Raw genomic sequence first — 10,812 nt, 5'->3', positions numbered from 1 at the left:
ACAATTAGCAACACATCATATCGTCAAAAACAATTAACATATAGAATAATGATATTATAAATTAAGATTTAAACATATTTGTTCATTTGTGACTATTATTAGATTATAAATAATCTTTCTACATAACTAAAATGTCTTTGTAGATAGTGATTTAAACCTCGGCAATCATATATTATGACAGATATACCATTAAATAAAAGGATCTATGTCATGTGTGCAACATTGATACTTTGTTAAGCATTTGTTACATTTATAGACCCTATTAACATTCAAATAGATTGTAACAATTTAAAAACTGTGTAATCTATCTAATGAAGGTAACAAAAAATAATAAAGAGTTAATGGAAAATGTAGATATCTCAACTCAATGACAAAGCAAAATTATCCTAGTAGCTACCATTAATTTTATAGAAATATTTACTACCACTATTAATTTAACATAATGTTATTTGTTAGGAAGATATCACTATCATCTTCTTTGTTAAAGCTCCACTCTCTTTGGTTAGACCTTCCAAACACCTCAGTTTTGCTATTTCCACTATCAACTCTACTTTTTGGATATTGTTCAACATTTTCTCCAAAAAATAGTTTATTGTACTCCTGAAAAATAATAAAAGAGCACAATCATATATTCGAAACCCGCTAGATACAAAATTGCTTATTAAAAAAAATATACCAACAAAAGTTGTGTCCACAATGCTTTATAATATAATACTTACATATTCAAAGAAGGCCTTTGGTTCAGCAAATCTTTTCTCTTCTGGCAATGTACTTCCTATACATTTTCTTCTTTTTCCCTTATATATAGACTCTATGTCATCCTCATATTTTCTTTTGTTCCCACCATCATTTAATTGATCATCATTTGATTGAGTTATTGCGTCTTCATAAATAATATATTTTTTCACCCAAACTTTATTGTCCTACGTAACAACAATCCAAAAAAATAGGTATAAATCCACAGTAAAATTTGTAATTGTTCCTCTAAAATATATGATGATGATTTTGAAAATAATCAAAATTTTAAATATGCATAAAATCAATCGATAATCAATCATTATTAAAGCAATACATTATTACTAAAGTCTTACCGATATAATTGGTTTGGCTTGTTTAGGAATGAAAGATTCTTCTTGTTTAGGAATGACAGGTTCTCTGTCTTTAGGAATCACAGTCTTTTCTTTACTCTGTTGCGCAGAACAATTTTTTGTTCTTGAAATTTTTCTTAGATGAGAATTGGATTGATCACCTATAATTAATTTTGCTTGTGTATTTTGTGATTCTGATTTTAAATTCCTTCTAAATCTGCATAGTACATAATTGTTGGCCTGCCAAAAAAAATATTAATCACTACTTAAGCTTAAAACTAATTAATATTAACACAAACTAATAATGTAACATAAAAGCTGCTTACCGAAGTATTGTTAATCAGAGATTTGTCGAGGTTATATTCGTGCAAAATCCATCCACCATCTTGAGGGGTGTTACTCTTCTCAAAGCGATAACGTTTTTTCAGACCAAGGAGTTGGTCCGTGTCTTTGACAAATATTTTTTTCCCGGTGTCTTCGCCTTCCCAATTACCGTTGCCAATAGTGCGAATCGAGCGCGTGCTCGTAGGAGACTTCTTCTTTAGAGTAGTAAAAAAATATAAATCTTTTCCACCGTATGAGTACGAAGCTTCAAACTCGTTCCATATATCCAAAGGAGATTTTTCAGTTCCGAACAAATCATATTCAAGAATGTTGAGATAATTTGGAATTGGCTCATTGTTAATTTTGTTGTAGAGGAATGTTTGAAGAAGCTCATCATCCGTTGGCATGAAATCTTTACCTGATTGCGAATTTGGAGTCTTCATGATACGTCAATGATAGACTTACATCAAGTTAATAAACTCAAAAAAACTAAACAAATTTTTCTCTTCAAATATATCTTCAAATATATATAGATGTTACATATTTAAAGACCAAAAAAATAAATTTAAATTTGAATCAAATCTAATCTAATATAATCTGATTTTAATTTTAAATCTAATTTAATTAATCATAAAAGAAATAATAAATTCTAACCAATCGAATTGTTTGTTTTTTTTTTGGAGTAAAAATAGCCAGATCGGTTAGGTATGACTTTTAATTTAAATTTTAAATATTTCAAATCTTAACAAACAAAAGAGAAATTTATGTATTATTCCAATTGAAAAAATACATTGTTATTTGGTCACGCGGTTTTGATCAGTTTTAAAGAAACAAATAATTCAATTCAAAGAAAAATTTATTTTTAGTTTGGTTTATATTTTTTATTAATGTAATTAAATACTATAGAATACTTTGTTTGAATCACTTTATAACCTATAATATATTAAATATAATATTAAAAAATAAGAAGGATTAATTATGATTAAAATAAATAAAATAATAATAAAAAATTAAATTAATAAAAAATATGTGTCAATGAATAATAAATTATTGTAATACATCGTACTAATAAAACATAAGTAAGTTATAAAATATATCCAAGCGTTAATTTTTTATAATTTTTTTAGATTATTTTATGAGTTTTATTTGAATTGATTCTGATATAAACACCTCTGATTAAAAAAAAAAAAACATAATGTATCGATTACCTCATTCAAGAAATTTATATAATTCCTTCTAAATAAAATGAAATAGAAGGTTTTTATATAAAAGAAAAAAAAAAGTAGAAGGAAAAAAATGTTGATCGTCACTTTAGCATTAATAACAAATAAGATACTTCTTTATTTAGAAAAACAATTGAGGTGCTTTATTTAAATTATTATAAATATTATTTAAATATTTAATGAACAATGTAGCCTAAATATATATTTTATTTTTTGTAAATAATATTGTATACTTTTAATTAAATTATATATATATATATATATATATATATATATATATATATATATATATATATATATATATATATATATATATATATATCTTTATGATGCAATTGAAATCATGAGACTCTTTTGTATGAATTAAGATCAACTTATAATGTATTTGAAAAAATATAGAATGAAATAAACTACATGAAATGTGTTATTTTAAAAAAATAATAGAATAAAATACAAAAAAACACGATAGTAGACAATACACGGGTGAATATAATATTTGAAAAATAATATTGTAAACCAATCGAACCAAACCAAACCGATAGAGAAAGAGTCGGCAAAATAGGCTGTATTAACCGGGCCAGCCCAAAAGCCCGTAAAGAATTTCAGTCTTGAACATAAAATTTGAGTCCGTTTATATCCGGACTTTTAAGCCCGACTGTTAAAAACCTAAAAGTTAACCGAGCTAATCCGACCGGGTTGCGGATCGGCCGCTTATTTTATTTAACTTTTTTTGTTACATAAATTCTAACATACCTTATTAATAATGTCCTTATTTTTTAACTCATATAATTTTTTTTTATCTATGTATATTAAATACACTATATAACACAACCTATAAATATTTATTTAAAAAGTTCTTTTACAATACTATTTAAATCCTAATGACATCTTCCATTACTCAAACTATTCACTTGGAGCTATAAAAAATTAGAGAATATTTCAATCCACCCCTTGAATCTCTTAGTCACCCCTTGAATATCTCAATCCCTTGCTTTGTAGATGTACCTCCAAAAACATTTTTTTCCCCCAAAATTTATTTTTTTCGAAGGTGCATTTACGGAAGTGTTAAAAACATAGTGAACCTTTGGAAAATTGAAATTAATTCAGTTCATGAAATTTTCTGTAGCTACATCTACCGAAGGTCTTGAAAATAGAGTGTTCCGTAGATATACCTACAAAATATTCTGTTATATTTTCAAATCAACTACATTTGACTCCTAAACTCCAATGTTTTTTAACAAAAATGAAACATCAAATTATAGTAAATTAAAATAAGTGGAAAACCTCAGTTGCATTACTTTGATTTACTATAATCTGATGTTTCATTTTTATTATAAAAATTGAGTTTTGAGTGAAATGTAATTCATTTAAAATATAACTGAATGTTCTGTAGGTATATATAGGGAACGTTTTATTTTCAAGATCTTCCGTAGATGTAGTTATGGAATATTTTATGAATTGAATTAATTTCAATTTTCCAAAGATTGACTGTGTTTTTAACGCTTTCTTCAGAAAAAAAACAACTTTCTTCGAGAAAAAAAAAACAACTTTTAGATAAAAATGACACTTTCAGATGTACATTTTCGAAAGCAGAGACATTTTTGACAACGCGCATTGTGTCTAAGAGACTCGTGGTGTGAGAAAAAAGATTTCCAAAAATTAACTATTTAATTGCAATTACGGGTATGGGTGAGAACATCATTTCTAGTTAATTAATTAATTAAGTAGAAGAAGCACACGCATAACTCAAAAACGAACGAAGTAACAAAAATTGCAATCAGCATTTCCAAACCAAAAAAACTACGAAAAATGAAGACGATGATGGGATTGAGATCCTTATTCCGATCACTCAAGTCTTCCCGATCTTATTCCTCCCGCGCCTTCACCGCCACCGCCGCCGCCGCTACCAACAAACTTCAAACTCCCTCTTCCCCTCGCTTTCTCAATCCTCTCTCTCCCTCCTCAGGTACTTTCTCTCTCTACCAATTCTCTCACTCCTATTCGATTTCCACAACAATTCATTCTGTAGCATTAAGCTAGGGTTTGTCTATTATCGATTCGAAATATAAGCAATTCGTATTCCAATATATCATGATTTGCTATTGTTATGCATTTGCGCATGTTCAACCAACTAGGTTAAAAATCAAAATCAACCATGCTGAATCTGTTTTGTTTGAAATAAACTTTTACAGAATGCAGGTCTCCGTTCTCGAACGGAGTAGGAAGCTTGCGATTTTATAGTGAAGATGTGAGTCATGTGCCTGAGATTAAGGATGCTGAGCTTTACAGTGTTTTCAAGGATTTGTTGGCGGAAAATTGGAGTGATATTTCGGATGCTGTTGTTGCTGATGCCAAGCATGCGTTGGCGAAAAGTACTGAAGATGAGGCTGGTAAGGAGGTTGTGACTAATGTGTTTCGTGCTGCTCAGGCTGTTGAAGAGTTTGGGGGGATTCTTGTTACGTTGAAAATGGAGATTGATGATAGCATTGGTGTTAGCGGCGAGGTATTTTTGATTTCGGAAATATAAGACCTGAGAAATTAGTTTAAGAAATGGTGGAGTCACTTTATTAGTAAATTGGAATCGTTTTGATAGAGATCTAACAATTCATGTTGTACCTTGTCGATTTAAGTTCAAAATAAGTAGTACTCTTAATATTGACCCGGTTGATCTTCATCCAACGATTTCAATATGTTGATTGTAGTGATTCAAACAACTCGCATTGTATCTCAGTAGTTTGGTTTTAAAATGAGTACTCTTAATATTTGTTTGATTTTTCTTCGTCCAGTGATTTCAATATACTGATTGTAGTGACTGTATCAACTTTTCGTGGTTGAAAGTCCTTGTCCGATTCCTGAGAGACACTACTACATTCTCTTCCCATTTACCTATCCTATATGGTTATTGATTTGTGTTTTTCTTTACTTAGGATGTAAAGCCTTTGCCTGATCGTGTGAACAAAGCTCTGCATACAATTTTTGATCGCTACACCGCTTATTTGAATGCTTTTGGTCCTGAGGAGAACTATCTGCGGAAGAAGGTGGAGTCGGAATTGGGTACAAAGATGATACACTTAAAAATGAGATGCAGTGGCCTTGGTTCTGAGTGGGGAAAGGTATCATGGATATTTTACTCATTACCGCCTATTTATCTGATAGTATTTTGATTTAAAATGTCATTATTATCAATGATTTATGGCTGATAGTCTGGTTGCTGCCAAGTTGAAGTGCTGTGCCAAGTTTTGTTGTTCTTAAATTCTTTAGTTTTCTTAAACCATTAAAGATCGCCATGACCTACTGGAATATAATATTTCAACTAAGAATTATACCATGGATTGAAATTACATATGGGTCTTGCCAAAGTTATGTGGGACTCACATGACTTAGTGAGATCCATTTCAATATCAATTCGTAGGAGAGAGCGTATTGGGGAGAGTGTATTGCTATTGCTCCTCTTTGACTAATACCAAAATATTCATGAATGAAGGATAAAAGAAAAGAGCTGCAAGGCTGCAGTTTTGTGTGTTAGTTTTTAGGGCTTTCTTCTGTTGTTTTTCTTATTATTTGAACTTAAGAGGATTGGCAACATAATAATCAATGACTGCCATTCCCCATGACACCGCACCTTGGATGTTTATGGTAAACCCTCATTTTGACAATTTCAAATTTTTGTGTGCACTTGCAAGTTGCAATTGTTCAATTTTGTAAAATCTTGAAAATATGCAGTTAAACGATATTGTATTTCACATTAATTGGAATATCAAATTTGAAATATCCGTCTTTCTCAAATTCCTCAAATTATTTTCTGACAATATTCTAGGTTGGTTGTCTGTCCTGTGTGTGTAGTCATTCATGGTAAAAGAACTTATGAGGAAAAATAAATAAAAGAGATTTGTTGCATTCTGTAGTTTACTTCTATATTTTCAACTTTTCGCTGTTCTTAATTGCAGCATGATTGATTAATACTTATTTGTCATGCCAGATAGTTTTTGTGCAAAATTTTATGTGAGTTACTGTTGCTCTATTAATAATTACAGACTAATTTCTGATTCCTTTGTCATATCTGTGGTTTCTGTTGCAGGTTACGGTTCTTGGAACTTCTGGACTTGCGGGTTCATATGTTGAGCAAAGAGCATAGAAGAAATATTCTAGAAACAGTGCATGTAATGTAATTGTTTGTTTTTTTCTGATGTAATGTCTCTGATGCCTGGAGACCCTTCAATTCATCTTCTCCTGACTTTTTTTTTGTTGTCGAGCGTATAATCGCTAGGAAATAATAGCTTTTAACTTTATCAGCTGGGAATGTTTTCCGTCATTTTCAATGTCATTTCCCGTAAGCTGTAAATGCTGGTGAAATTTTTAGGACTTGTATATTTTCTCCATAATATGAAAATAACAGATCAGGAGCTTGGTTAATTATATTGAGCTTCCCCTCGATTTTATCGACATCCATTATCTGCAAGCACGAACTACAAGAAAATAATACAAGAAAATAATACGAAACCTGGAAACACATACCACATTTCATTGAAACATACCTCTCTATTCAGGAATGTGAAAATATTTATCATAAATTAATGAAATAGTGCCATGGGCATGCAAAAAGGGTGGTGGTAGTTTTCTCTTTCCCCCATTGGTTGACCTTGCCAAAAATTAAATATGAATTGTAGCTTCTACCTTTGCCTTTTAAAAATGCAGGTCAAAGTATAGAAATAGGTAGTTGAATTTCAGAGTGTGTTGTTTGGCTTTGGTAGATGAAAGTTTGTAAACTAAAGTGTTGGTTGAGTGGAGATGGTGTCCGAAGGTTATCCTATGGAAATAGGTTTTGGCTGCAAACTATGGGATGTCTATGCTAGAACTTGTGACTTTGATGTAATTCAGCTTTCTCTCTATGTTAGAACTTGTGACTTTGACATAACTTAGCTTTCTCTCTATGCTAGAACTTGTGACTTTGATATAATTTAGCTTTCTCTCATTTATCTATGGTATTTCTTGATCAGTTCAATTTCTCTGATGGGGGAGTTCAATTTCTCTGATGGGGGGACTTTTTCTTAGCCACTTAGGGATAGGGGTTGGACTAGGTCAGGTCAGGCCTTCGAGTCTGGTCTAAGATAAATTTTTTAAGTCTGTATCAGGACTATAGTCTAGTCTATTACTGTATAAGTCTTTTTGTCTGATATACTCTGAAAGTCTATTTAAAAGTCTGTTTCACATTAAGACTTTTAAATAGTCCATTTTATCTATTTTTTTTACATAGACAACAAAGTCGTTTATATATTATTTAGCTTATTTTCTAATAATTATGCATATATAGACCGGATATAAGATTTCATAAACTTTTTTTAATAGTCTAAGATTGACCTATTTAATTAAATAGACTTTTAAAAATGCCTCAACCTAACATTTTTATTAAATAGATCGGGTCAGACTTAAATAGGTTTTTAGGTCTAGGAAGAGTTTTGCGCCATTCAATGTATGCACTTCAACTGCAGACTAATGTTGAATAGAATTCCTACAAAGTCTGTTTGTTTCTTGGCAGAAAACATTATCAACTCTAACAAACTGCTATAAAAAAACATTACCAAGGTATGTACTCTAACTTGGTTGGCATGTCATCTTCCAATGACTAGGATTTGTGTAGGAAATAACACAATCTTTGGATATGTCTTTAAGCTGGCATTTTATTTTGTGTGCGAATTTGGATACAAGGAATGTGTGTATTTGTTTTTCAAATATAGCAAGTAATTGTGAGGATGTAGTGGAACATATCAAGTTCTACACTTGGAAATGGTTTTTGGTTCAATCTAAATCGCAGCGTCTCTTGTGTAAGTGGAGTGTGGATCCTCTGAAATGTATCTCTAGTGGTGGATTTGTTTCAATTCTGATTTTGATTTTTTGTTTTGTTGCATTTTCTTATTCTATGTTTTGCTTCTTATAAAAATATGAATCCATTTTATAGCAAATTAACAATAAGTCAACTTTTGATTGTTTGTTACAAGATAACAAGTCTGTTTTCAAAGCTTGTGCTGATTCTTATAGTCCTTATTCAATAAAGTTCAACCAGTTCTGATTCTTTCAGTTCTGGTTTTCATCAAAACATGAAACAAAAACAAGTACAGAAATATAGACTTCAAGTAACTTTGGTACTTGGTTGTATTTTTCGATACAACCAAGATTCAGATGGCGACTTCGGCAGCGGTGGAAGCAACACAGCTTTCCGGCAGAGACCAAAAGGCCATCCCTCACAATGACAAAACTCCTGAATTATCGAACGCTTCCAATATTCTGACAAATCAAACTCATTCAAGCTTGAACATCTTGAAAGGTTAGTCTTCACAGAATAAAATGCTTCTCCATTAGCACTAGAAGATGAATACATTGAGAAACAGCTTTTAACTGACAAAAATTCTTCGCTTTCACCTTGTTCTTCATTACCTCCTTCATTTGCATGTGGTTTCATTTTTTCAGTAACACTCAATTCTCTTGTTGCAGGAGAATATACCCAAGAAAAACTCTCCCTCAATTGGCTTGACTTGTTCTTTTGCTTCTCCATAGCTCGGCTTCTAACCGCCGAAACAATCACCTAAGAAAGCATCATGAAACATGTTAGAGTCTACGAAGCACTAACGCAAATATAGACACAACACCGACACTGATATGTTGAAACAGGTACAAAATTGAAGAGAATATATGTAATTTAATGTAACCATGTGTCAGTGTCAGATTCTGACTCATATCGATCATCTGATAACATCAAAAAAACTAAAAGTGAGTTTCTCAAAAATAGTTTGATTTTAAGGTTGAAGAATGAACAATACTTCCTGTTCTTCATCAAGATCACTAATTGGAAACTCATCTTCAAGCCTTGCAGACGAAACCCTTCGAGTTCGACCGAAACTTTGACAGTTGGAAAACACTTCCTTGAGACTAACTGCAAAGAATTTGCATCTCTTGGAATGGTTTGCTTGCTCCTCTTCATGATAGAAAACACCCATTATGAACCTCAAACTAAATTCTTCAACTTTTCCATATAAGATATTGTTATATATATTAGTACAAAACTATATATGATCTTGTGTTGATTCTTGAATTGACATGTTTCATTGATAGTGGCCTTGCAGCAATACACTAAAGAGTAAAGCCCCACTATAAGCATTGTGTCCTTTAAGATAAAGTTAAGTTGAAAAAGGCTTAAAATAAAATACTTTATGGAACAAAAAAGAAGTTGTGAATTAAATGCTTATTTGGCAACTAGAAAAAGAAAAGACATATGAAAAATTTAATTAATGCATGTTATTTTGAATGCATAAGTTGTGGTAGTGATTGTTTTTAGAGTTACACTTGAAGGTAAAGTCATGGTTAATAGGACATGCTACCAAATTGATACAGTGATGCAGATATGTGATATAAGTGATTCTCCAATTGAAATCATTTCTTGAAAAATAATTCAATAGGAGACAAGTGCGTCGGTACATTTTGGGATTAGTGGTGTCTTTAAAGTTGAAGTGGACTTGCATTATATGAAAAGGGATTCTCTACACATGCAAGATTTTGGTGAAAATAAAAGAATAGTTCTTTTGCTAACAAAAAATGGGAAAAAGAAGACTGCAAATTTTTAAGGTCCAACTTTTTTTTCTAAGTAGTAAAACATATATAAATAAAAGGGAATATTAGATGAGGAGTAATTAAGATTCTAACGATTATTTTCATAACGGGTCGAACCAGAATTCAGAAGAGCACTCACTTTGAAAGGACTATTGAATCAATCTTTAATCAAATCGGTGAAAAACCTAGTGTAAACTGACCAAAACAAAGGAAAAAAAATCGGCAAGTTAAGAATTTCTTAGGGTGCGTTTGATTTGCTAAAAAACGAGGTACTGGACAAAATAATTTTTTTTGTACTCTGTTTGATGCAGAAACTAATCACAGTACTGGACAAAAAATATGGCAAGGTACTGGACAAAACCATAATTTCTTGTCCCCCACTAAACCATGGGACAACTTTTTGTCCCAAGCACTAATTATCAAAGAATTATTTTTTAATCTCTTTCTTATTATTTAATATTTTAATTCATAAATATAATATTAATATTTTATATATCAAAAAACAAAAGTTATGATAAAAATTATACTGTTTTTATTCGGTTCATTGACATATCAAATAAAGTAGAGAAAAAATC

At 30.9% G+C, this 10,812-nt stretch overlaps 3 protein-coding genes across 3 annotated transcripts; 1 reads left to right on the top strand and 2 right to left on the bottom strand.

Moving 5' to 3' along the window:
* Positions 1-429: 429 nt before the first annotated feature.
* LOC131598608 (NAC domain-containing protein 76-like) lies at positions 430-1,855 on the bottom strand. The gene is made up of 4 exons (XM_058871190.1): positions 1,415-1,855; positions 1,092-1,328; positions 720-923; positions 430-600 (listed from the first exon to the last, which is right to left on the bottom strand). Exons 1-4 carry the CDS (start codon positions 1,853-1,855, stop codon positions 430-432), a joined length of 1,053 nt encoding a protein of 350 aa, XP_058727173.1.
* A 2,500-nt stretch (positions 1,856-4,355) lies between these two features.
* LOC131596520 (succinate dehydrogenase subunit 5, mitochondrial) lies at positions 4,356-7,051 on the top strand. Its single transcript, XM_058869189.1, has 4 exons — positions 4,356-4,601; positions 4,828-5,138; positions 5,563-5,748; positions 6,714-7,051. The coding sequence occupies exons 1-4, from the start codon at positions 4,445-4,447 to the stop codon at positions 6,768-6,770; spliced, it is 711 nt and encodes a 236-aa protein (XP_058725172.1). The 5' UTR covers positions 4,356-4,444; the 3' UTR covers positions 6,771-7,051.
* A 1,532-nt stretch (positions 7,052-8,583) lies between these two features.
* On the bottom strand, positions 8,584-9,745 carry LOC131596521 (uncharacterized). Its single transcript, XM_058869190.1, has 2 exons — positions 9,451-9,745; positions 8,584-9,215 (listed from the first exon to the last, which is right to left on the bottom strand). The coding sequence occupies exons 1-2, from the start codon at positions 9,625-9,627 to the stop codon at positions 8,763-8,765; spliced, it is 630 nt and encodes a 209-aa protein (XP_058725173.1). The 5' UTR covers positions 9,628-9,745; the 3' UTR covers positions 8,584-8,762.
* Between the last annotated feature and the right edge of the window lie 1,067 nt (positions 9,746-10,812).

This window comes from Vicia villosa, linkage group LG4 (genome assembly GCF_029867415.1).
Source record: "Vicia villosa cultivar HV-30 ecotype Madison, WI linkage group LG4, Vvil1.0, whole genome shotgun sequence".
NCBI classification, from domain to species: domain Eukaryota; kingdom Viridiplantae; phylum Streptophyta; class Magnoliopsida; order Fabales; family Fabaceae; genus Vicia; species Vicia villosa.
The sequence above is the reverse complement of the archived record's forward strand: the minus strand, read 5'-3'. Positions and strand labels throughout refer to the sequence as shown.

What these genes read in the sequence shown, in the direction of transcription:
- LOC131596521 (XM_058869190.1), bottom strand. Translation starts at nt 9,627, where the DNA reads ATGGGTGTTTTCTATCATGAAGAGGAGCAAGCAAACCATTCCAAGAGA. An exon ending in ATCTTGATGAAGAACAGGAA is followed by an intron (nt 9,216 to 9,450) that starts GTATTGTTCATT and finishes ATGCTTTCTTAG; the next exon opens with GTGATTGTTTCGGCGGTTAG.
- LOC131596520 (XM_058869189.1), top strand. Translation starts at nt 4,445, where the DNA reads ATGAAGACGATGATGGGATTGAGATCCTTATTCCGATCACTCAAGTCT. An exon ending in TCCTCTCTCTCCCTCCTCAG is followed by an intron (nt 4,602 to 4,827) that starts GTACTTTCTCTC and finishes AAACTTTTACAG; the next exon opens with AATGCAGGTCTCCGTTCTCG. An exon ending in TTGGTTCTGAGTGGGGAAAG is followed by an intron (nt 5,749 to 6,713) that starts GTATCATGGATA and finishes TTTCTGTTGCAG; the next exon opens with GTTACGGTTCTTGGAACTTC.
- LOC131598608 (XM_058871190.1), bottom strand. Translation starts at nt 1,855, where the DNA reads ATGAAGACTCCAAATTCGCAATCAGGTAAAGATTTCATGCCAACGGAT. An exon ending in CTCTGATTAACAATACTTCG is followed by an intron (nt 1,329 to 1,414) that starts GTAAGCAGCTTT and finishes TTTTTTTGGCAG; the next exon opens with GCCAACAATTATGTACTATG. An exon ending in CAAAGGCCTTCTTTGAATAT is followed by an intron (nt 601 to 719) that starts GTAAGTATTATA and finishes ATTATTTTTCAG; the next exon opens with GAGTACAATAAACTATTTTT.